The sequence below is a fragment of the Setaria italica genome, chromosome II, assembly GCF_000263155.2.
Source record: "Setaria italica strain Yugu1 chromosome II, Setaria_italica_v2.0, whole genome shotgun sequence".
In the NCBI taxonomy this organism is placed as follows: domain Eukaryota; kingdom Viridiplantae; phylum Streptophyta; class Magnoliopsida; order Poales; family Poaceae; genus Setaria; species Setaria italica.
Window position 1 is genome coordinate 1,348,566 of NC_028451.1, and position 21,195 is coordinate 1,369,760.

Genomic DNA, 21,195 nt, shown 5'->3' on the forward strand with positions numbered 1-21,195 from the left:
CCACGCGGTTACAACTTGGCATGCCTTGATGAATGGACTCGTTCATGCTGTCCCTAGCACACTTCTTCAAGGCTGGGAAACGGGATGCATAGACTAAATACTGGAGACTGGGAGAAATGCAGGCTGTTGCCGATGAGGGTGTGGGTGTCTGGTGAGGGGTGGGTCCGTACGAAATATTGGTCAGACTAGCGTGCTTTGAAAATAAAATTATGAAAAATCATATATTGGACTGATTCCACTAGAAATTGCCAGTGACAAGTGACCAAGACTTTTTAATCAGTCTTCACTAGTGCTGCTCACCATCAGAACCCTGCTGGTTACTTGACTAGTTCTCCTCCAACCTCTCAAAGTCTTATATTGGACTGATTCCACTAGAAATTGCTAGCGACAAGTGACCAAGACCTTTTAATCAATCTTCACGTGCTCCTCACCAACCCCTCGAAACCCTGCTGGTTACTTGACTAGTGCTTCTCCAACCTCTCAAGTCTTCAAGTTATACCTACCTCTTTCTTAATCAATTTTTTCATCTTCACCATCAGTGATTCGACAGCGGTATGTACAGCAACTGACCTTGCATTCCTCTTTGATCACCATCATCTCTCATTCAGTTGGCATGTCGGTGAGAGATCAATCAATTAATTTAACATGATGCACAATTCTTCATTTTTTTCTCAAATGATTTAATCACCTCTGCATCTCATGATCGCTCTTTGCTTTCTGAATAGGGGATCTCTTCTCTCCTAAGCGACACTCATGGCGGGCATGGTGGGTTCAGCTGTTGTGCAAGAGACCGTGAACAGAATCACCTCCTACCTGTTCAGCAAGTGTGACCATGACGAAAGGACGACATCCACAAGGCATCACATTGAGAGGCTTGAGATGGCGCACACCGAACTAGAGCTTGCACTTGAGAGATCTGCAAGGATGCCGATCACAGACGTGTCCCTTCTACGGCGCAGGAAGCTGTTGGAGCGTGCCTTCAAAGACTGCGGAGATCTGCTATACAGGTGCATCAAGCAGCAAACAATGGACGTCATAGAGTTGGAACAACCAGTAAGACACTCCTTCTCTAAATGGGTCGCACATGTGGCACAATCTTCCGTGTCCTCCTATTTCGCTGGGTTTCACAAAGACAACATAAGCTGCTCAGATGTTCGAAGAAACGAGTGGTTTGCGGAGTGCGCCAACCGTTTCCTCAGAGATGTGGAGTCAGGATGCTCACCTCTGCGGTGCGTGTTCTCTAACCCTCTTGTCAGGCAACTTCTTGAGGGCAAAACTCTAGAGTACAAGATGTTGCAAGGAAGTATACTCCGGTGTCTGCACATACAGAGCATGTGTGTGGAAGGGCGTGGTGTGGAGGCGACGCTGGAATTTCGCTATGAAGACCGGAAGACACCGATGAGAAGTTTTTCTCTCATGTTGATTCTACGATTGTCAGAGAGCATGGACATTGTCGGAACTGCTATAAGATGCTTGCAGTCATTCACGTCTTCGATGAAGGATGTGGCTGAAGCAGTAATGAGAGAACTCATCCAACTGCCTCAGCAAGACATTTCCCACTCACACGCTGCTTCATGTTTCGCCATAAAAGATTTGGGTTCCTATGACACCCACTTTTGGCGCCCGGATCCACTATGTTGCAAGCCAGACAGGTGTGCTACTAGCTGTATTCCATCAGAATTATCATGCAAATTCCCGGAGCAGGTTATTCTGATACGCATCGAATGCTACGTTTCTGCCTTTGAGTGCAGCAGCCTGCATAACACAGCTGATGCAACTGCAAGAAACCTCGTGGCTGAGCTGCCACCTCTGAAGCTTGGAGTGGGCTTCGCACCTCACTTTTTCGATGAACGCACGCAAGGTAGAACTGCAGTTGAAATAATCGGAGGGAAGGAAGAGCTTATAAATGATAGCCTACAGCAAATGGACGAGACAGTACGATCAAAGGCAATCAAACATTACATTTGCCAACCTGATCTGGCATATTATAAAATGGGGTGGTATCCAGGACATGGCGGTGCCTACTTCATGGTGCAAAAATCGGGCACTGAAATAGCAAAGGTGCACAAAGTCGATTGTGGTTTCGACATCCGGAGATCTTCAAAGAGAAGGCGGTCGAAGTGAGAAGAATGGAGCACGAATTCATGCTTAGCATATTTATGAGATTGTGTTTAGATTCAACCAAGTGCCTAAGTAAGTAGCATTTGCTTCTTTAATATGTAAGCTCATTAGTTACCACTAAAATAAATGTTCTTTTTTGCATGTGGTGTCAGGGATTTTGGTCATGCAACAACAGACATAAGTAGGATGGATATGTGATCAAGTTAGCCTGTGAGGGACAGTAAACCAAAAATAATGCCCCATTATATGGCGGTACAATTTTGTACTTTAGATGTGGGATTAAATGATTAAATGTTTCTTTAAGTTGGATGATATTATGGTCTTGTCAGTCTATTTATAATCCGTCATATACAGTTATAGTTCCTTTTTTTCTCAACTGTAGCTTCATTCATCAAGCATGGTCCATTTCACAGAAAGTAAGCCCATTGAACCAAAATACATGACATGTGAAAAATGGGACACAAGAACAATGTAGTGAGTCAATTTGACACCAATCAGACTAGCATGCCAAGGTAATAAATTGACAATGATTTGTATTTTGTATATTGGCTTCATTCTATTAGAAATTGCCAGTGACAAGCAGCCAAGACAATTCCAAGTTCCTTGTCCAAAAATACTTTCAAACGGTATTCTTCACACCTCCACTTTCTTTCCCTGTCATTGATAGTTATCACACCAACAACCTCCATTTTGACGTGACTTGACAAACCTCTTCGTCTTTTTCCATGTAATGCATGTTGGACTAATATATTCATCAAGTAGAAATTCTCGTCGTTGACCTAAGTACGACTTCTTGACTAAATGCATGCATGATTTCTCTTGGAGAGACCAAATCCAAACAATGCTTCACAATTGAAGTTGTCTAACGTTTCCCCCTTCAAAGTCTTGGCCATCATTATCTTCTCTTTAAGTTGTAATCTTCCCTTGCAGTGAGGTTAGGAATTTTTGTACGAAGACCACAGGACACCAACGATATTGTTGGGACTGCTATAAGGTGCTTGCGGTCATTCACCTCTTCATTCAAGCCTGTGGCTGAAGCTGTATTTGGAGAACTTGCCTGACTGCCTTCTCAAGACATTTCGCATTCACAAGATGCTCCTTGTTTCACTATACAAGAATTGTGTTCCTACGGTTTGGCGTCCGGATGCAATATGTTGCAAATCGAATGGGTGTGATGGACACAACATACCGTCGGAACTATCATGCAGATTCCCGGAGCAGGTCATCCTGGTACATGTTGAATGCTTTGCTTCGGCCTCTGAGTGCAGCAAATTGCATAGCACAGCAGCTGACGGAGCTCGCACAAATAAATGTGGTGGGTCACTGGCCGCCTCTGAAGCCGGGAGTTGGCTTCGCACCTCACTTCTTCCTTGAATGCATGCAAGAGAGAACAGCATTTGAGATATAGGCGTTTCGGTCATCCAACATTTGGTGTTCATTTTATCCCTTGTAATCAATACTGAATTTGTACTTCCTGTTTCATGCTCAATGGAATATGGAGCTTGTGAATTTTTCGCTGTATCGCAGGCTCTACCGCATGACTTGTCAGATATATAGTGGAGATAACGTTTTTTCCACCCTTGGTATTACTGAATACTGAATTATACTGATCTGATGTGCTTGCCCTATGTGTGTGGGTTACTGAATCATCTCTTTTTTTGAAAACCGAACTGAATAATGAATCATCCCAACTGCAGGAGGAACACAGTTAACTTTTTTCAAAATGAACCGGGTAGGAGACCTGCCGATTATATTGAAAAGAACGAATTCCAGACTAGAAACTACAAGAACACGAAAAGGTGTAAAGAAGATGAAAAAACTATTAATTACACTTTAGAGAGAAAAAGTAACAACAACGCGCTAGGATAGCGGAGAGCTGCTTTGCCCCGGCCATGTTCCACATCGCGGCCTCACCTTTAAGTCTTGCAAAGATCATGCTGATTGTAGATTCCTTTCGCTCAAAAATGCTCAAATTTCTCTCCCTCCACACTGTCCATCAGGTGAGCATGATCAGAGAACGCATGCCTTTCCTTGAGAAGCAACTTGCTGCGACCCTCTCTATCCACCATTGAAGTAATGTGTCCACCTACTCCCAGAGCATGAGATTAATTGCCGGACAAGGTATCCAAATGGCCACCATGTCCCATAGTCTACGGGTTACCCTACATTCAACGAATATATGCATTGCCGGCTCATGCGTGTTGCGGCATAGCGGGCAATTGAGTTGATTAGGCCATCCCGTTCCTGCAATCTGTCTGCCGTCCAAAGTCGGTTTTGAATCGCGAGCCATGAGAAGATATTGCAGCTTCTAGGAGCCCACACTTTCCAGATCAGCACGACAAAATTGGTGTACGCCAAACTAATGAATTGTGCATTGTAAGCGGATTTAGTGGAGTAGGTGCCATCGGCGCTGAATTTCCATTTGATGCCATCTCCCACCCCGGGCCGAAGCGCCACTTGCTGGACAATTTTTCATAGGATGACGATTCCTGGAAGTGTTGCACGGAGAATTCATTGTGCTGAAGGTTGATATCCTTAATCCAGTTTCTGTTGTACAAGGGTTCCCGTAGGCTCCTATTCTTTTTCCTGGAGACCAAATAAATACACGGCGCTATGTCTGTCCATTGTTGCCCCTGCGCCCAGCTGTTGTTCCAGAAGGAAGTCCTTGCTTCATCGCCTATATCGATGGTTGTGCACGCAGTGAAAAGCTTTTTATCCATGTTATTGCAGGGAACTTCGGATCCTACCCAAAGCTTGTGCTCCGCTTTCCACTCTTGCCATAACCATCTTAGACTTAATCCTCTTGCGAACTTCATGAGGTTTAGGATACCCACACCCCCCAGCCTAGTCCGCCTGGTGGATCATGCCCAGTTTACTTTACACTTTCCACATGTAATGGCCGCCGCCCCTGCCCAAAAAAATTTCTTTTGTTTGGAGTCAATGTCCTTCATCACTTCTTGGGGAGCATCTAACGCTGATAGTAGGTATATTGCCTGCGAAGTTAGCACCGATTTAGTGAGTGCTAGACGTGCCGCCATGGTCATATTCCTTGCATTCCACATAGTGAGCTTGCCAATCGCCTTATCAACAACGTACTGGAAATCTACTCGCCTTAATATTGTCGTTGTAAGTGGAAGTCCCAAATATCGAATCGGGAAGGTAGCTCCTGCCACCGGGAGATTCCCAATAACGTCTTCCAAATTAACACCCTCGCATCTTATTGGCACCACGCTTGATTTTTCAAAGTTTATTTTCAAACCCGACGCTTCCCCAAATCCGGTCAGTAGGTGGGCCAGCGCATTAATATCCTTACTGGTCAGGTTTAAGAATATAGCGGTGTCATCGGCGTACATGTAGGTTTGGAGATTGAGGCATCTGCCCCTCAGTTTGGGAATGAAACCTCGCTCTGTGGCTAGCTCCAGTAGGGTGCGCAGTGGCTCAATTGCAATAACGAATAGGAATGGTGATAGGGGATCACCTTGCCGTAGGCCTTGATGGTGTCTAATGGGGCTGTTGGGGATCCCATTCAGAAGGACCCTTGACGACGAGGTGTAAAACAATGATGCCATCCAATCACGCCAATGAGAGGGGAAACCTAGGCACTCTAGGAGAGAAAGTAGATAGTTCCATCGGACCGAGTCGAAAGCTTTTGCAATGTCAAGTTTGAGAAAAAGGTCGTTATTCTCAGGCAATGGAAACACCTCGCCATGTTGCGAACTGTCAAAAGATTATCGTGAATGCTCCTTTTCTTTATGAATGCCGATTGAGATTGTGATATGATGTCTTCCATGTGAGGCGCTAAACGCATGGCAGGGACCTTGGTAATGATCTTGATGAAGGAATGTATTAAGCTTATCGGTCTAAAATCAGTCACTGATTCGGCACCCTCTTTTTTTGGTATTAGCACAATTTTGGCCATGTTGATTAAAGGCAGACTCATGCAGCGTAAGTTGTGGAACCCATTTGCTACCTCAGTTAAATCGGCCTTTATTATCTCCTAGCACGTCTTGAAAAAAACGTTGTGAATCCATCTGGCCCGGGTGTCAGAGGGCAGTTTATCTATTGCTCACTTGATTTCCGTTTCGGTGAAGGAGTCATCTAGGCCGTGGAGGTCCAATCTAGGCAGATTCAGACTCTCCCAATTGATATCCTGCGTTCGGTCACCAGAAGGGCCCATCATTGTCATGAAGTGTTCCTGGACTAGCTTGACTTTCTCCTCATGTTTGACCGCCCAGCGTGCGCCTTTGTTTAAGCCTCTGGATGTGGTTCTTTTTCCTCTGACCATTTATCTTCCTGTGAAAGTATTTTGTGTTAGCGTCACCCAATTTGAGGTTCTTAATGAGCGATGCTTGTTTCCTCCTAGCCCTTTCGACGACCACAAAGCCTAGAATTTGTCACTTTAGCTTTTGGCGGAGTTTAGTTTCCTCCACTGTGAGAGCTCTGTGCTCTTGGGCCATGTCCAATCTGAGGACTACATTGGATGCCATGAGTAGCTGCATCTTGGCATCTGGGTAGAAGTTTTGGCTCCAGGCTCTTAGCATGTTGGAGGTTTGTAGGAGCTTGTGGTACGGGCTTTGGAAAGGCTCATGATGCGTGCATGGCTTGTTCCATACTTCGGCCACCACTTCCTTGAAGCAAGGAAGTTTTGTCCTTAAGTCCTCGAATCTAAATGTGCGTGGACGTCTTGACCTGTTTTGATTTGATAGAAGTAGTGGACAGTGGTCAGAGTGAGACGTCGATAGGGCATACAAGACGTGCGAACCAAATAAAGTGTCCCCCTCCGCATTGCAGAAGATGTAGTCGAGTTTTGTAAGCGTCGGGTTTTGTTGCTCATTGCTCCACGTGAATCTAAGATCCTGTAGTGGGATTTCTGATAGATAACATTCAGTAAGCGCCTCTTTAAGCAGACTCATCAGTCAATGGTCTAGTCTCGAATTGTTTTTGTCGGTGGTGAACACAGTTAACGTCACAGGCATGGTTGTCTCACAAATTGCGCTGCTTTTGTATTTTTTTTCACTCTCTTTGAAGGTTAGCCTTGTGCTCTGGAAGTCGCGTTGTTATATGGCATGATACGGTGACTGGCATAATACGGCTGCAGTTCTGTTTTGTGCTTCAGCAATACTACATGGTAACGGTGTCGGTAATACCGTGGTGATGACTGTGCCTTACCGTCGTGAAAATGCTCTCTCTCCATTTCTTCAGCTTCTACCCATGCACAATCATCCATGGATGACGAAAGAAAGCGCCATTCATGCCGCCCAACGTGAAGTTCCGGATCCGGCGCCGCACCGTCGCCGCGCTCTGCGTCGCATCGCACTTCATCACAGCACGGACACAGCCGGCGACGGCCCGCCTCGCTCGCCGCCCAACCTGACACCAGCGGTCTGCAGGCAGCCGCCGGCACCGTCTGCCCGCGCGTCCGTCATGGACACCGCCGCGTTCCCCAGTGCTGCGCGACGGAACGCGGTCGTCTGGCCGTCTGGGCGCACCGCGGAGTGCGAGAGCAGCACTACGCGTGCGCCACGGTGCGCAGGCAGAGGCAGCGGTGCTTGGTGCCGGCGCAGGCGGCTGCGGCGGCGGGTGCCTCGCCGGCACTCTTAGCGTCTGCTCTAGAGTATTTTCCTCTTCCTGGCCTCGCTTGCCGGCTCGCAGCTCGCCGGCGGGTGGCCTTGCCGGCGGACACGACGACCGGGGCTGGACGGTATTTCATTTACCGTCCACCCCCTGGGCAGCTGCAGGCCGTCCAATCCGTAACCAACGGCCAGGAAGACACCCGTGCGGACTCTAGCGGTCTAGCCAAGCGAACAGGCTCTCTCGTCAAGGCGTGATCCCATGCGCGGCGCTGCTTTGCCGGCCTTCGTCGACCCCCGGTCGTTGCGAACGGCGGCCAGCGCTGCCGCCGGGTGAGCCGGGAGCCGGCTCCGAGGACCGCAGCTTGCTTCTGAGCCGTTCGTCGCGGACAAGCGCCGCTCAGCGGCGCGCGCGCGCTCGCCTGCCGTCCGGAGGACAGCGACCACGGCGTCCCATCCCACGGCGTGTGCTCCGGCTACCTCGCCGCACGCGGGAACGATGCGCGCTAGGCTCAGCACGTCGTGCGCGGCGGCGTGGTGGACGGAGGAGTCGAGCTGTCGAAGGCCGGCGTCGACGTTCCAGGAGCTGGCGGATGGGATAGTGGCCGCCGGTTGGTGACGGAGCTGTCCACGCTGTGAGCGAGGAGGCAGGACACGAAGCAGAGCACGGCAACAGACAGAGGATGGCATGATGCTTTCTTCCTCTTGCTTCACCCTTCAGGGTGGGTGTCCGTATGCTTTTTTTTTATAAAGTGGTTATTGTATTTAAAACACTGTTAAAAAGCATGAGTGATTTCAACATGAAATGCTTGAGGCCTTCCGTCTGTGCCGAGATGTTCTTGCACACCAGTGATTAAACTCAGATTACTCTGCGGTCTGGATTTAACGTTTTAACTTAGCAGCTAGCACTGTAATTTCCTTCTACAAATTCAATTCGAGCTTCTTAACCGTCAGGAGGGTTTCACGAGGGAGGCGCGCTAGAGAGAAGGAGAGGTCCACGATCTAATCCTGTGATACCATGTAGAGAAGTAGATGGGGAAACACCACACATTCTAATAAGGGGGTGACCTTTATATATATAGCCAATACGGCTTGAGTATAAGAATACATCAAGTGTACATGGAAAGAATAAATACTTCCTAATACACATATATACTTCCTAATACTAACATTGCTCCAGTTCCCGAGGTGGCCGTGGAAGCCGTGTGGGGAACTTGGAGCGCATGTCAGAGGGAGCGCCGTCCGGCGCACCGGGTTGAAGCTGGAGGGGTTGTAGATGGCGCCGTTAGATCGCATGTTGCCGCCATGTAGTCCTCTAGCATGCCCAGGTGCAAGAAGACTTCATAGCAAACTCCCTGCTACCAGCGATCCGGCTGCAATGTGGTGATGGTGACCGAGGATGAGTTGTCAACAGGTCAATGAGTGAAAATCAGCCACACCCGCTTGAGTATTTCACTTGGGTTCTCCATCCACGCCCAGAGGTTGACGTGCCTGGTGTCATTTGGCTGGACAAGGTCCGAGTTGATGTATTGGAGTGCGCATTGCATGCTGATGATCCTCTCGACGATGTCTGGCGCGCAGGCATGTATGGGGATGCCGTCGAGGTAGAGCCGCACCCGGAAGAAGATGCACATGCCGAGTGCGTGGCTCATGCTGTGCCACGGCCGTAGGCATATGTTGATGCCGCGGCCCTGAAACGCCCGCGGCTGTGGGCTGCTACACACTGCTCGGCATTGGTGATGCAGATGAGGAAGGGTTCCGGCTGATGGATGGTGATGATGATGTCGCCCTGTTGAAGCCGCAACCTATCCCTGAGGAGCTCTTCAATGTCACCGCGCCGGCCCCTTGTGGTAGGTGCAAAGCCCAGGGGACCAGAGCTGTCCCCTCCCACTCCCTGGCGTCCCGCTCCCGGTCAAAGGAGTTAGGCACAATGATAGTCTCCTCATCAAGGCGGATGTTGGGGTCTCCGATGGCCATCTGGTGAGCAGCCCTCGGTTGAGGTGGCGGCGGCGGTGGCGGTGGATGCAGAGCCCACGGGAGGGAGGTGGCAAAGGGGCTTGTGGTGCTTGGGGAGTTTGTGGCCATGGAGGTTGTGGTGGAGGAGTTGGAGATGGAGGATGAGAAGAGCCCGAGGGCGAGCGGCGAGTTGGAGGTGGAGGATGAGCAGAGCCCAAGGGTGAGCCATGTTGAGGCGGCCGGCGACGGAGACCAGGTGATGCAGCTGGTTGTGGTGGAGGATGTGGTGTGGCAGGAGTCGAGGGGGGTGAGAGGCGTTGAGGCGGCCGCCGGCATGGAGCAGCGACGGGAGGGCACAGCGTGCTGCTGAACTTTTCCTGGTGGCCCAAGAGACGGCAACCAAAACAACGCACCGGGTCTCTGCACGCGGCCGCCCGGTGGTCTTTGGCCAGGTAGTTGAAGCGCCGCCCGTCGGTGACGCGGTGGAAGGCCTGGAGGGCTGCAGTAGATGCGCGCTTTGAAGCCTCACTGCGCAGCCAGTCATGTCCGCTGTCACGTCGAGCTGCATCGGGCGGCGCGCGAGGGAGTGAATGCCGCCTGCACATCTTGGCTGGCATCCACTCTTGGGTCACCGAGGCGGGATGGTGAGGGGCAGGGGCTTGGTGATGGGCGCTGCCATGGTGCGGCCTTGACTTGTCCTCCGCACAGTAAATGCGCCGCAGCCGTGCAGTGCTACCGGAGTGAAACCTTCGTCCTTGGGGGTGTGGGTGCGCTACGTCGCGTCGGGGTAGCTGGTAGCTCGCCCGTTGGGGAGCATTGACTGCTCCCAGACGGACAACCTCAGCGTAACTTCTTCCTCGATTTGCGCTGGTAGGGAGAGGATTTGGCACCGCAGCTAGCAGATCCTCCACCTGCACCACCGGATCCGTCATCTACAGCTGCGGATCTAGTGAATCCGGCGCAGAATCGAGCCTGTTGAGGTAGGGCCGGCCATGGCGCGATGGTGGTGGAGATGACCGGTTGAAGAACCGGTCCTAGGAGAATTGGGGGGGGGGGGGCTGGTGCACGGGTAGAGGAAGGTTGCGGCGAAGGGTGCGCGGCGGCGAGGCGTGCTGGTGGCGTGGCAGCAGCGGGGCCATGCCTCGGACTTGGGCCACTTCCAATCTATTATCAGATGTTTTGCTAGAACCAGTAATTCAATTTACTTTGCATTGTCAAGTCTCATTATCTGTTTACAGCAAATAGGAGACCTCACTGTCCGAAGACGTAATTTCTATGCAATTATCCATATCTGAAAGTTGGAATCTCCTTTTGTGCCCCATGGCTCTTTAGAGGACATGCTTCTGGCGCTCTATTTTCCTGTTTTGTCTGGGAGCAGAAGCGTAGCCTCATTTCTTCAATTAAGGTTGTGAGCACATACTTATCATGGTCAAAGCTATTAAACAGTCCATCGCATACTTATCATAGTCAGCACATAAGAACTTCTTACAACTTATTAACACAACATCACTTTTTGTGATCCATATTGCCCAACAAAGCGCCAAAGACCTAGATAACAAATTTAGTAATTAGGATACCAGTTCTCGATTGTTAAGATTTTTTCAGGTGGCACGCCATGGCCTGTAAGGGCTCTCCTGACTTCCTGTAAAGATCACCCATATTTAGGACAAGTAGCGCAATGTATGTACTTCCAAACACGAGGAGGTGCACCTCTCATTTAGGAATCAGTAGAACAGGCTAATACTACCAAATTCATCTAATTACTCAGGTGCAATAAAGCATGGTATAAAGGGACTCCATGAAATGAAGCGGGAGCAAACACCTAAAGATAAATCTTCAAACCGCGTGAACAAAATTGCATAAATGTAGTAACTTCACATCACTATCCAGCATTGACATAGGTTTCAACTTTCAACATTGGGATTGCAACCGTAGAGTCATCAGAAATCTACCCGCAAGTAAGCAAGTTGGTTTCAATGCACATAGCACTACTGGAGAACTCACCTTCCATCCACCCCTTTTGTACCAACTTAAATTTGGCCCATAACTAGCGGAACTAAAACTCAGCCACCGGCGGGGGGCTCACCAACCCCCCCCCCCTTGTGTCCCGGTTGGAATCCAATCGGGTCCCGGTTGGAATCCAACAGGGACAAAAGGCCCCTCCCCATCCGCCACGACCCCTTCCCTCTTCCTTATCTTTCTCTCCTCCTCCTCTCCCAGGCGAGCCGCGGGTGAGCGGGCACCGCCGCCCCACCCCTTCCCCCTGCTGCCCCTCACTGGCAATGAGGAGTAGCAGCGGGGCGAGGGCGGGCGGCGGCGGGCGGGCGGGTGGGCTGGTAGTTCGGGCGGAGCGGCACCAGCGGGCGTGGGCAGAGCAGGCGACGTGGGGGCGGAGCGGGCAGTGCGGGAGCGGGCGGCGGAGGGGGCGGAGCGGGCAGCGCGGGAGCGGGCGGCGGAGGGGGCGGAGCGGCCGAGGTGGGCATGCGCGAGGGCGGAGCGGAGGCGGGCTGAGGCGGGCGGCACAGGAACGGAGCGGCGGAGCAAGCGGCGCGAGGGCGGAGCGGGGGGCACGGGGGAGCGGCACGAGAGTGGTCGGCGGAGGAGGAGGCGCAAGGTGGAGTGGTGCGGACCGTGCCGCCGGTGGGGAGGAGGAGGCGCGAGGCGGAGGAGGCTGGGGAAGAGGAGGCGCGAGGCGGAGGAGGCTGGGGAAGAGGAGGCACGGGGAGGAGGCCGGGGAAGAGGAGCCGTGGGGAGGAGTGGTGCGGGGCGGCCAGCGGGCGCGGGCCCGGCGGAGCAGCAGGCGGGCGCAGGCGGGGCGGGTTTTTTTTATTTTTTTTGAAAACTCTTTTGTACCGGTATTACCGACCAGGACAAAAGGGGGTCTTTAGTCCTGGGTGGATAACCCAGGACTAAACGACCCCCTTTCGTCTCAAAAATGATATTCCGGATGGTTTTTAGAGAGATTTGGCCCCTACCAACCGGGATGAAAGCTATGGTTTCCAGTAGTGTAGTGTGCCCTCTTTTTCTTATTAAAATGTATCCATGCAATTTAATAAGAAAAAAATTGCAAGAGTAGAGCTGTCTAGAACCCTCTTTTTTAATTAAAATGTATTCATGCATAATTTGATGCAGTAGTAGTGTGACTCACAAGTTGTAAACACAAATTTTCATAGGCTCAACATGCATAATGATAAGGCTATGCAAAAGGATCCTGCAAACAACAAATATGTGCACCTGTTGCATGTCCATCGGTCCAGCTAGTACGGCTACCGTAGAATTTGGATTTTTTATTATCTTGTCCGGGTCTCTCAAGAAAGGATACTGCAAAATTACTGTCATTAGAAGCATGTATGTACCAGCAAACCAGTAACAAGATAAAAACAATGGTGTGGATCATTTCTTGCATTACATGAACTGGTTCTGGTAAGACCTTTATTACATTAACTCCAGTTTGATGCCACTCATTTAGTTCCTCCTGTCACATAGAAAATTATGTATGTTTCGTTATGAGCTGAAGGCTTCAATTCTCTAGTGAATACAGGATTTGCATACATCACATAGGGGGAATTCACCAACCTGGAGTGGCACAGCTTCCTGATTTCTGGCACCATAGTAAAGGCTCACATTATTTGTTAAACCACTTTTGATAAGTGCACGAATCGGACTGCATGCATTAAAAATACGCAAGATTGGTTAATTTGGGCACAAAATCAGAGTTGAAGCAAATGAAGTTAATCAGTGGCCACCTGAGCCCCTCGGCGACGGCCAAGTATAGCACGGTCTCCGCCTCTTTTATACTCTGGACGGGCAACCCCTGCCCGGTGATGGCGCCGAGCTCGACATGATCTCTGACGCCGAGCGTGCACAGCCGCTCCGTGGTTGTCCCCGGCACGGACCTGGCGAGCAGATCGAGCTGCTGGGCTCCCGGCGCAGACGAGATCTCCATGTACGCCGGGCGGAGCCCCGACGAGGGGACGGAGGCCTGGACCAGCTGCCCTGGGGTCGTGTACGACGACGCGAGCTCCGGGGCGTCGGAGAGGTCGAGGGTGACCTTGAAGATGGAGTTGTCAGCGTTGGCGGGGCCGATGGCGGAGACGGGCACGGCGGCCCAGTCGTCCCTGCTTAGGACGGCGTAGGCCGTGGTCAGGCGGCGGCGGCGGCGGCGGAAGGGAAGCGTGCACGGAGAGGTGGCGGAGGCGGCGGGGGAGCGATGGTGGAGGCGCCGAGACCTCGGGAGGAGCGCCGAAACGGCGGCGGACGCTGAGGACATTGCGACGTTTTGTAGGTTGCACCGGCGAAGAAGGGATATTTAAGTAATTGCCACCGTTGCAAATGGCACTCTTTCATTTGCCACTTTTACGGGAGCTTCTACTGTTTTGCCATCGCGAACGAAATGAGGCAACTGATTTGCCATTTTTGTTGACGTGGCACGCCATGTCCCCGCGACAGCGTGTGTTAGGGGTGCCAAAAGACCCTCCTGGCCCCGTCGTTCTCCTCCGTTACCCCCCCGGCTAACAGACCCGACGCCATCCCCTTCCCCGTCTCCCCCCCACTTCTCCCCTTCTCCCCCCAGGCCTCCCTCCTCCCTGCCTCCCCGACGAAAAACCTAGGTCTAGAGCAGCGGCGGCGGCGGCGACTGAGGCGACGGAGGCAGTGGCGGCCATCCATCTCCCCTTTCCCATCCCCTTCCCCATCTACCCCATTCCCCATCTGCTGTTGTTCCTCCCTGCGCCAACGGGTCAACAATGGAGCCTCCTCCCTGGTAAGCCGCAAACCATCCCCTCTTAAAGTGTTTGCCTGAGAGGAGTTGGATGTTTCTAACTCCGTATTTTGTTATTTTCATTATTATACTAGGATTGATCCTGGAAATGCATTTAGAATAGTGGTTAAGGTTGAAAAGTATAAGGCATTTGCGGAGTCTGGTATTGTAGAAATTCATGAACAAGAACATGTGCTGTGGTTTGATAGATGCAGTGGGTATAATCTGGATAGTTTTGTTGTTGATATGGCTAGCAAAATATACTGGGGATCTAGTCAGACAATTGCAGTGTGGTCTGTGGATGTTGACAGTGAAGCTGAGTGGAAGGTTAGAAAAAATGAGCATTTTGAGACAATGATAAAGCACAGATGGAATGTTGGAGTAGCAAATGTTAGGGTAGAAGTTGTGGACAGATGGAATGAAGGGTACCAGAATGTTAACAGTTGTCCAGGGTCAGTAGGCAATTCTGGAGTAGGGACTTCTGGAGTAACAAATGAAGGTGCAAGTGAATATTGTACATCTCCAGCACAACATGAGCAAGCCCAACCAGAAATTGTTGATTGGAGTACACTGACTATACTGCCAGAGACTCAACAAGATGGTGAAGCTTATGTTTTGGCTGATGAGGACAGGGTTTATGAGGCAATGGGCTTCAAAGCAGCAGATGAGGCAGCAGCTCAGGCAGCAGCACAAGCAGCAGCAGAAGATGACCCTGCTATCCCTGACATTCCTCCTGATGTACAAGCAGAGATGCATGAGGCTGGAATTAATGTTGATGACAATGAACCTTCAGAGCCAATACTTGAGTGGGATAGAGACAACCCAGACATGAGGGTGGGCACAATCTACCCTAACATGGTAGATTTCAGATTGGCAGTGAGGCAGCATGCTATAGTCAATGAGTTTGAGCTGGGAACTGAGAAGTCAGACAAAGAAAGATTCAGGGGGCATTGCTTGGCTAAAGGGTGTCCATGGGTTATTAGAGCTAGAACAAAAGCTGATGGTTCTGTCAGGGTACATTTACTAACTTACATGTGTTGTAATGTTTGACTAACTTAGCCTTACTATTTGTTTGCTGTTGAGCTAACAAATCTTTATGTCCTGCAGGTCCAAATAAACAATGAGCTTCATAAGTGTGCTTCAAGAAGCAGAGTGCTGGGCAGAATGGCCAATCAAGCATGGGTGGCTGAGAGGGCCATACCTTTGCTCAAGAGGAAGCCTGGAATGGGTGCTGCAGATGTGAAGGAAGCATTGGAGGACAAGTACAAGATTAAGATCAACTACCAGACAGTTTGGTATGATAGGCAGAGAGCAGCTGACAAATTATTTGGTAAGTGGGATGATTCATTTGATTGGTTGTATAGGTTTAAGGCAGAAGTGGAGTTCAGGCAGCTTGGTAGTGTAGTTGAGATAGATACTGTCAAAGTTGGAGAGAAGCACCATTTCAACAGATTTTTTTTGTGCTTTCAGAGGTAGTATAGATGGGTTCTTGTATGGGTGCAGACCTTACATTAGTATAGACTCCACAGCTTTGAATGGGCAGTGGAATGGACATATGCCTGCAGCCTTAGCTTTAGATGGTCATAATTGGATGTTCCCTTTGGCCTTTGGGTTTTTTGATTCAGAGACCAAGGACAATTGGATTTGGTTCATGGAGCAGTTAGGCAAGGCCATTGGGGTACTTCCAAGAATGGCTATTTGTACTGATGCTTGCAAGGGCCTAGAGTCTGCTGTCAAGCATGTTTTTCCATGGGCTGAACAGAGGAAATGTTTTAGGCACTTGATGGAAAACATGAAGAAGAAGTTCACAGGAAATGTATATGCTGAAAACATGTGGCCTGCTGCAAGAGCTTACTCAGCTGGAAAGCACAATTACTTTATGAGTAAAGTCTTGGAAGCTAGCCCTGAGGTAGGAAAATGGTTAGAAGAGCACCATAATCTGTTGTGGGCCAGATCCAAGTTCTCTCCAGACATCAAATGTGACTACATCCTGAACAATTTGGCTGAGTCTTGGAATGCATGGATCAAAGAATTCAAGGACCTTCCACTACACTGTCTGGTAGATGCTATCAGAGAGAAAGGTGTGGTCATGTTTGAAAGGAGGAGGAGGATTGGAAGAGCTTTAAATGGAGTTATTCTCCCTGCTGTGATTCATCAACTTAATGCTGCCTCAAAGGGGATAGGACACTTAAAGGTCACCAAAGGACTGCCACACCAAGCTGAGGTCACTGAGATATACAAAGATGAGGAAGTAAGAAGACATGTGGTCTATCTCAATGACCAGAGCTGTACATGTAGAGAATGGCAGGTTACTGGTAAGCCTTGCCCCCATGCTTTGGCTGTTATAACCACTGTGAGGCAGCCAAATTATGAAAAGTTTGTGGACATGGCATATTCTGTGCAAAGATTTAGACAAGCATATGATGCTGGGTGGCCTAACATCACAGATAGGAGTCAATGGCCTGAAGTTGCAAAGGACTTCAAACTATTGCCACCTATAGGGAAGAAGAGAGGCATTGGTAGGCAGAGGAAGAACAGAATTCCCTCTTGCTTGGAGAGGTCAGGTAAGCCTACTAGGCAATCCATATGTGCAGCTTGTGGTGAAAAGGGTCATAGGAAGGGCAGTAGGCATTGTGGGCTCACTGGGACCAAGAAAAGGTATGTACTAAGCCAATCATTTGTTTGTGCTATAATATTGCCATGACTAACTACTAATCTTATTTTATAGGAAGAGGACCAAGAAAGCAGCAGTGAAGCCAGGAAGGAAGAAGGCCAACCATGACAACCATGAAGAAGCTGCTGAACCAGAGCCAGTTCCACCACAAAGGACACCAAGGACAAGAGCTGCAGCAGCTAGGGAAGAGGCTGAAGCAATTACAGCAGCATCAGCAAGGAAAGCAGCTAGGAAAGCAGCTAGGGAAGAAGCTGAAGCTGTAGCTCAGGCACAACAACATCTGCAAGCAGCAGCATCCAGGACTAAGAGGTTGGTATTGCATCTACACAACAACATTTTGAATAATATGTGTACTTCAGCAGCTAAGAGCCTCTTACATTGCACAGGAGACTTGCTTTGGAGGCACCACCAGACCCACCTGCTGAAGAAGCTGCTGATTTTGAACCTTTACCATTTGAAGTGGTGGCACCAGCAGCACCAAAAGTTGCCAAGAAGATGACCCCAAGGAAGGTGCTGGCGACCAAAGTGAAGAAGACGCCAAAGAAATGAGTCCAACAATGTCTGTGTCTTACTTTTGTTTGTTAGGCCATGAACAATGTTTGTGTCTTTGGCCATGAATTATGCTTTTCTGTTGGCCATGAACTATGTCTGTGCTTTTGGCCATGAACTATGTCTGTTGGCCATGAACTATGTCTGTTGGCCATGAACTATGTCTGTTAGGCCATGAACAATGCCTGTCATGTTTGGCCATGAATTATGCTTTTCTGTTGCCATGAACTATGCTCTTGTGTATCTGTTTGGAATTCAAGTATATCTGTTTGCCATGAACTATATTGCTCGGCCATTGCTCATGGACAAATTCTGTTGGCAATGAAGATGTATCTGTCTATTTGGTTGTCAAGTGTATTTGTTAAATCTGTTGGCCATGAATGAAATTCAGAAATGAACACAGTGATCCAAAAACAAAAGTCATTTTTCATTGATTACACCAAGACACAATACAAAATGAGTCCAACAACAACAACAACACAAATGTTTCTACTACTTCAACATGTTCCCAACAACAACACCCATAAATCCTACAAGCAACACAGTCAACAGCAACAAGGCATTCATCATTTTATCCAGCTTGGCCTCCATGGCTTCCTTCTCAAATTTCAAACTTGCAACTGCCCTCTCTGCACGCCCCATGGACTCAACTTCTTGGTCATCAACTTGGTCATCAACTTCCCCACAATTAAGCACTTCAATCACCTTGGCATCAACCAAATCTTTGAAATAAAACCTTTGCCACCTGTAGTACTCACATTTATCTGCAATCTGAACATCAAGTCAACCGAAACTGAACATCAAGTCACATTTATCTGCAAGCCATAAACTATGAGTCTAGCATCAAATGCAAATGCCGAAACTTAAAAACCGACATCAAACTCACCCATCTATCATTCCTTGGACATTTTATGTATATCCTACCGTAGTTCACCGAATCTTGCTGTGTGCGCCGCTCAACTACCCGTGCCCTACGGCACAAAGGGTACTGGATCAAAGGTAAGCCCGTCTCCTCACCGAGAAGAGCATCTACAACCGGCCTCCTCACACTTGATGACGCTCCAGCCTGCAACATGGCTTGCGCGTGGCGGATGGGGGAAGAAGGGACGACTAGCGGGGGGGGGGGGGGGGGGTGGGGACCCGCTGCGCAGGGAAGGAAGGGAGGAGATGGGGAAAAGGGGAAATGGGGAACGGGGGAAATGGGGAATGGGAAATGGATGGTCTCTGGCGCCGCCGCCCCCCCCCCTTTTAAACTAGGTTTTTTCGTCGGGGAGGCAGGGAGGAGGGAGGCCTGGGGGGAGAAGGGGAGAAGTGGGGGGAGACGGGGAAAGGGGATGGCGTCGGGTCTGTTAGCCGGGGGGGTAACGGAGGAGAACGACGGGGGCAGGAGGGTCTTTTGGCACCCCTAACACACGCTGTCGCGGGGACGTGGCGTGCCACGTCAGCAAAAATGGCAAATCAGTTGCCTCGTTTCGTTCGCGATGGCAAAATAGTAGAAGCTCCCGTAAAAGTGGCAAATGAAGGAGTGCCATTTGCAACGGTGGCAATTACTTAAATATCCCGCGAAGAAAGCTGGTCGACGGGTGGGTAGGCAGTGTGCCCAGGCTGCCCCTTTAGTTATAATGCGCAGGCCACAGCGGCCAGTAAACAGGAAATTAACAGCAGGAGAATAAATCGGCCAGTAAACAGCCGGCGTCCTGCATGGAGGCATGCATGCGCTGCAAGTCTGCAACCGGGCCCAGCGGAGGTGCAAAACTAATGCAGCTAGCATGCACCGTCTCCTGCCTTGATCACTGGACTGCTGCTCCATGCGTATAAAGAAAACAAAACGGAGGGAGTAATAATTAAACAGTAAGGGCATCACCAACAGTTTGAGATATCGGCTAGCTCAACAGAAAAAAATAGAGAAAAAGTTGGCGCAGTAGGACTGATCGAGACTCGTGCAGTGAGAGAGGAGACTATCGGGAGACATGCGAGCTTAGCTCTTCACCGGGAGCTAACGTGGATGTTTTTACACGGTTCATTGCTTAAAATATTAACTTCACTAGCTCAACCCCTCTTTATCGAAGACGCTATAAAGTAGATACTCATTCTCTTCACAAATATAAATATTTCTAGGTTTATTCTCCACAAATATAAGTATTTTTAGGTGTATTCTAAGTCAAACATTTTAAAATTTCGCCATCGATGATAGCAAAAAAAGAATCCATAATAGTTGACAGTTTTAAATAATGTTGCTAGATTCATTGTGAAAACTACTGTCATAATATGTGTCGTTGTCAAGAATCACGGGTCAAGACTACGACAAGTGAATTTGTTTTCTATGCGCGTAAGGCTCGGATGGTTGCACGAGAGGACACGGGATTTATACTGGTTTGGGCAGGAATAGTCCTACGTCCAGTGTGGGAGGCTGCTCGTGTTACTCGTGCAGAGTTTGCAGTAAGGGTTACAAACAGGCGAGAGAGGGAAGCTGGTCCCAAGTCTCTGTGGGTGTGCACTGATGCTCGTGTGGAAGGATTGTGAGTTGGGGGTCGCTCTGGTTCGCTTGAGAGTCGTCCCTATCTCGGCCCCCTGATCCTCCTTTTATAGTGTAAGGAGGAGGAGGGCACAGGAGTTCCAATCGAGCCAGGAGTCAAGGGAAGTAAAAAAGGTAAGCAAGGAAGTAAAGTGTAGGGAGAAGGATCGAGCCCCCGGGGTCGCCACCTTCCCTTCCGATTTCTGTCTCCTGTCAGCATGGCCACCGAAGAGGGATGGTTATCGTTGGGCCCTTTCGACGACCCAGCGGTCGGCCACTGTAGCTGAGCATGCGAGACGTGCGTGGCGATCGACCGCTGTAGCCATGCAAGTTGATGATGATGACTGGCCGCCGTGGTTGTGCACGTCGCGGATGACGGGCGACCTTTGTAGCCTCGCGTGCTAACCGGGAAGCGTGGCTAACACACCCCTGCCGCCAGCCCGAGCGGGAAACCGAACGGCGCACCCTCCTTTGTTATGCAACATGGGCGATGAGTACCCTATGATGAATGTCGCAGGGGAGGGTTACGACGGTGCAGCTATAGCCCTGTGCAGTCGTGGCTACAGTGCGCCGCCCGAAAACTTTGGCCGGTCACGTCGAGAAGCGCGGGCGCCTTTCTGCATGTCAGAGCCGGATTCTGGGCAGGGGCGCCCCGTGGTTGCATTTATGACGAGATCGGTGGGGGCCCACAAGACCTGCGCCCTCGTCTGTTGGTCCGTCCGTCCTCGGGCGAGGCGAAGCTCTATCCTGTGGGTCCAGATGCGTCCAATCCCGCGTCTCAGGGTCGGGCGAGACGGAGCCTTGCGGCGAGGGGTCGGGCGCTTCCGACCCCTTGCGCCTGGGGGATGTGGAGCGGCCCTCGGGCAGTCGGGCGCGTCCGACCCTAGGACCACGGGTCGGGCGAGGTGAAACGGAATATTCCCTGGTCGTGCCAAGTCGGCGGATGTCACTGTCGCTGGTGGTGGGCCCGGACCCTTATGACCGTCGTTTAAGGAATACAAGAAGATCGTCTATTTTAAAATAATATAATGTTTATAGACATCATTAGTCA

General features: G+C 50.1%; 2 protein-coding genes across 5 annotated transcripts; one reads left to right on the top strand and one right to left on the bottom strand.

Moving 5' to 3' along the window:
- Positions 1-423: 423 nt before the first annotated feature.
- Positions 424-3,642, top strand: LOC101765097. 4 transcript variants are annotated; one of them, XR_002676335.1, is made up of 2 exons: positions 424-2,193; positions 2,274-3,642. XR_002676335.1 is itself a non-coding variant. In XM_022824106.1 (2 exons), the coding sequence occupies exons 1-2, from the start codon at positions 754-756 to the stop codon at positions 2,122-2,124; spliced, it is 1,272 nt and encodes a 423-aa protein (XP_022679841.1). In that variant the 5' UTR covers positions 424-753; the 3' UTR covers positions 2,125-3,642. The 4 variants fall into 4 exon arrangements, 2 of the variants coding, with proteins under 2 accessions (XP_022679841.1, XP_022679840.1); XR_002676334.1 differs by having other exon boundaries at positions 3,052-3,642; XM_022824106.1 differs by having other exon boundaries at positions 424-1,652; positions 1,752-3,642.
- A 7,887-nt stretch (positions 3,643-11,529) lies between these two features.
- On the bottom strand, positions 11,530-13,917 carry LOC101765492 (fruit protein pKIWI502-like). The gene is made up of 4 exons (XM_004958843.1): positions 13,394-13,917; positions 13,224-13,311; positions 13,057-13,122; positions 11,530-11,595 (listed from the first exon to the last, which is right to left on the bottom strand). Exons 1-4 carry the CDS (start codon positions 13,915-13,917, stop codon positions 11,530-11,532), a joined length of 744 nt encoding a protein of 247 aa, XP_004958900.1.
- Between the last annotated feature and the right edge of the window lie 7,278 nt (positions 13,918-21,195).

Excerpts from the sequence above, each read along its gene's own strand:
- LOC101765097 (XM_022824105.1), top strand. The coding sequence starts at position 754 with ATGGCGGGCATGGTGGGTTCAGCTGTTGTGCAAGAGACCGTGAACAGA.
- LOC101765492 (XM_004958843.1), bottom strand. The coding sequence starts at position 13,917 with ATGTCCTCAGCGTCCGCCGCCGTTTCGGCGCTCCTCCCGAGGTCTCGG. Across the intron at positions 13,123-13,223 it reads AGGAAGCTGTGCCACTCCAG|GAGGAACTAAATGAGTGGCA; the intron begins GTTGGTGAATTC and ends TCTATGTGACAG. Across the intron at positions 11,596-13,056 it reads TCTTACCAGAACCAGTTCAT|ATTTCTGATGACTCTACGGT; the intron begins GTAATGCAAGAA and ends ACTTGCGGGTAG.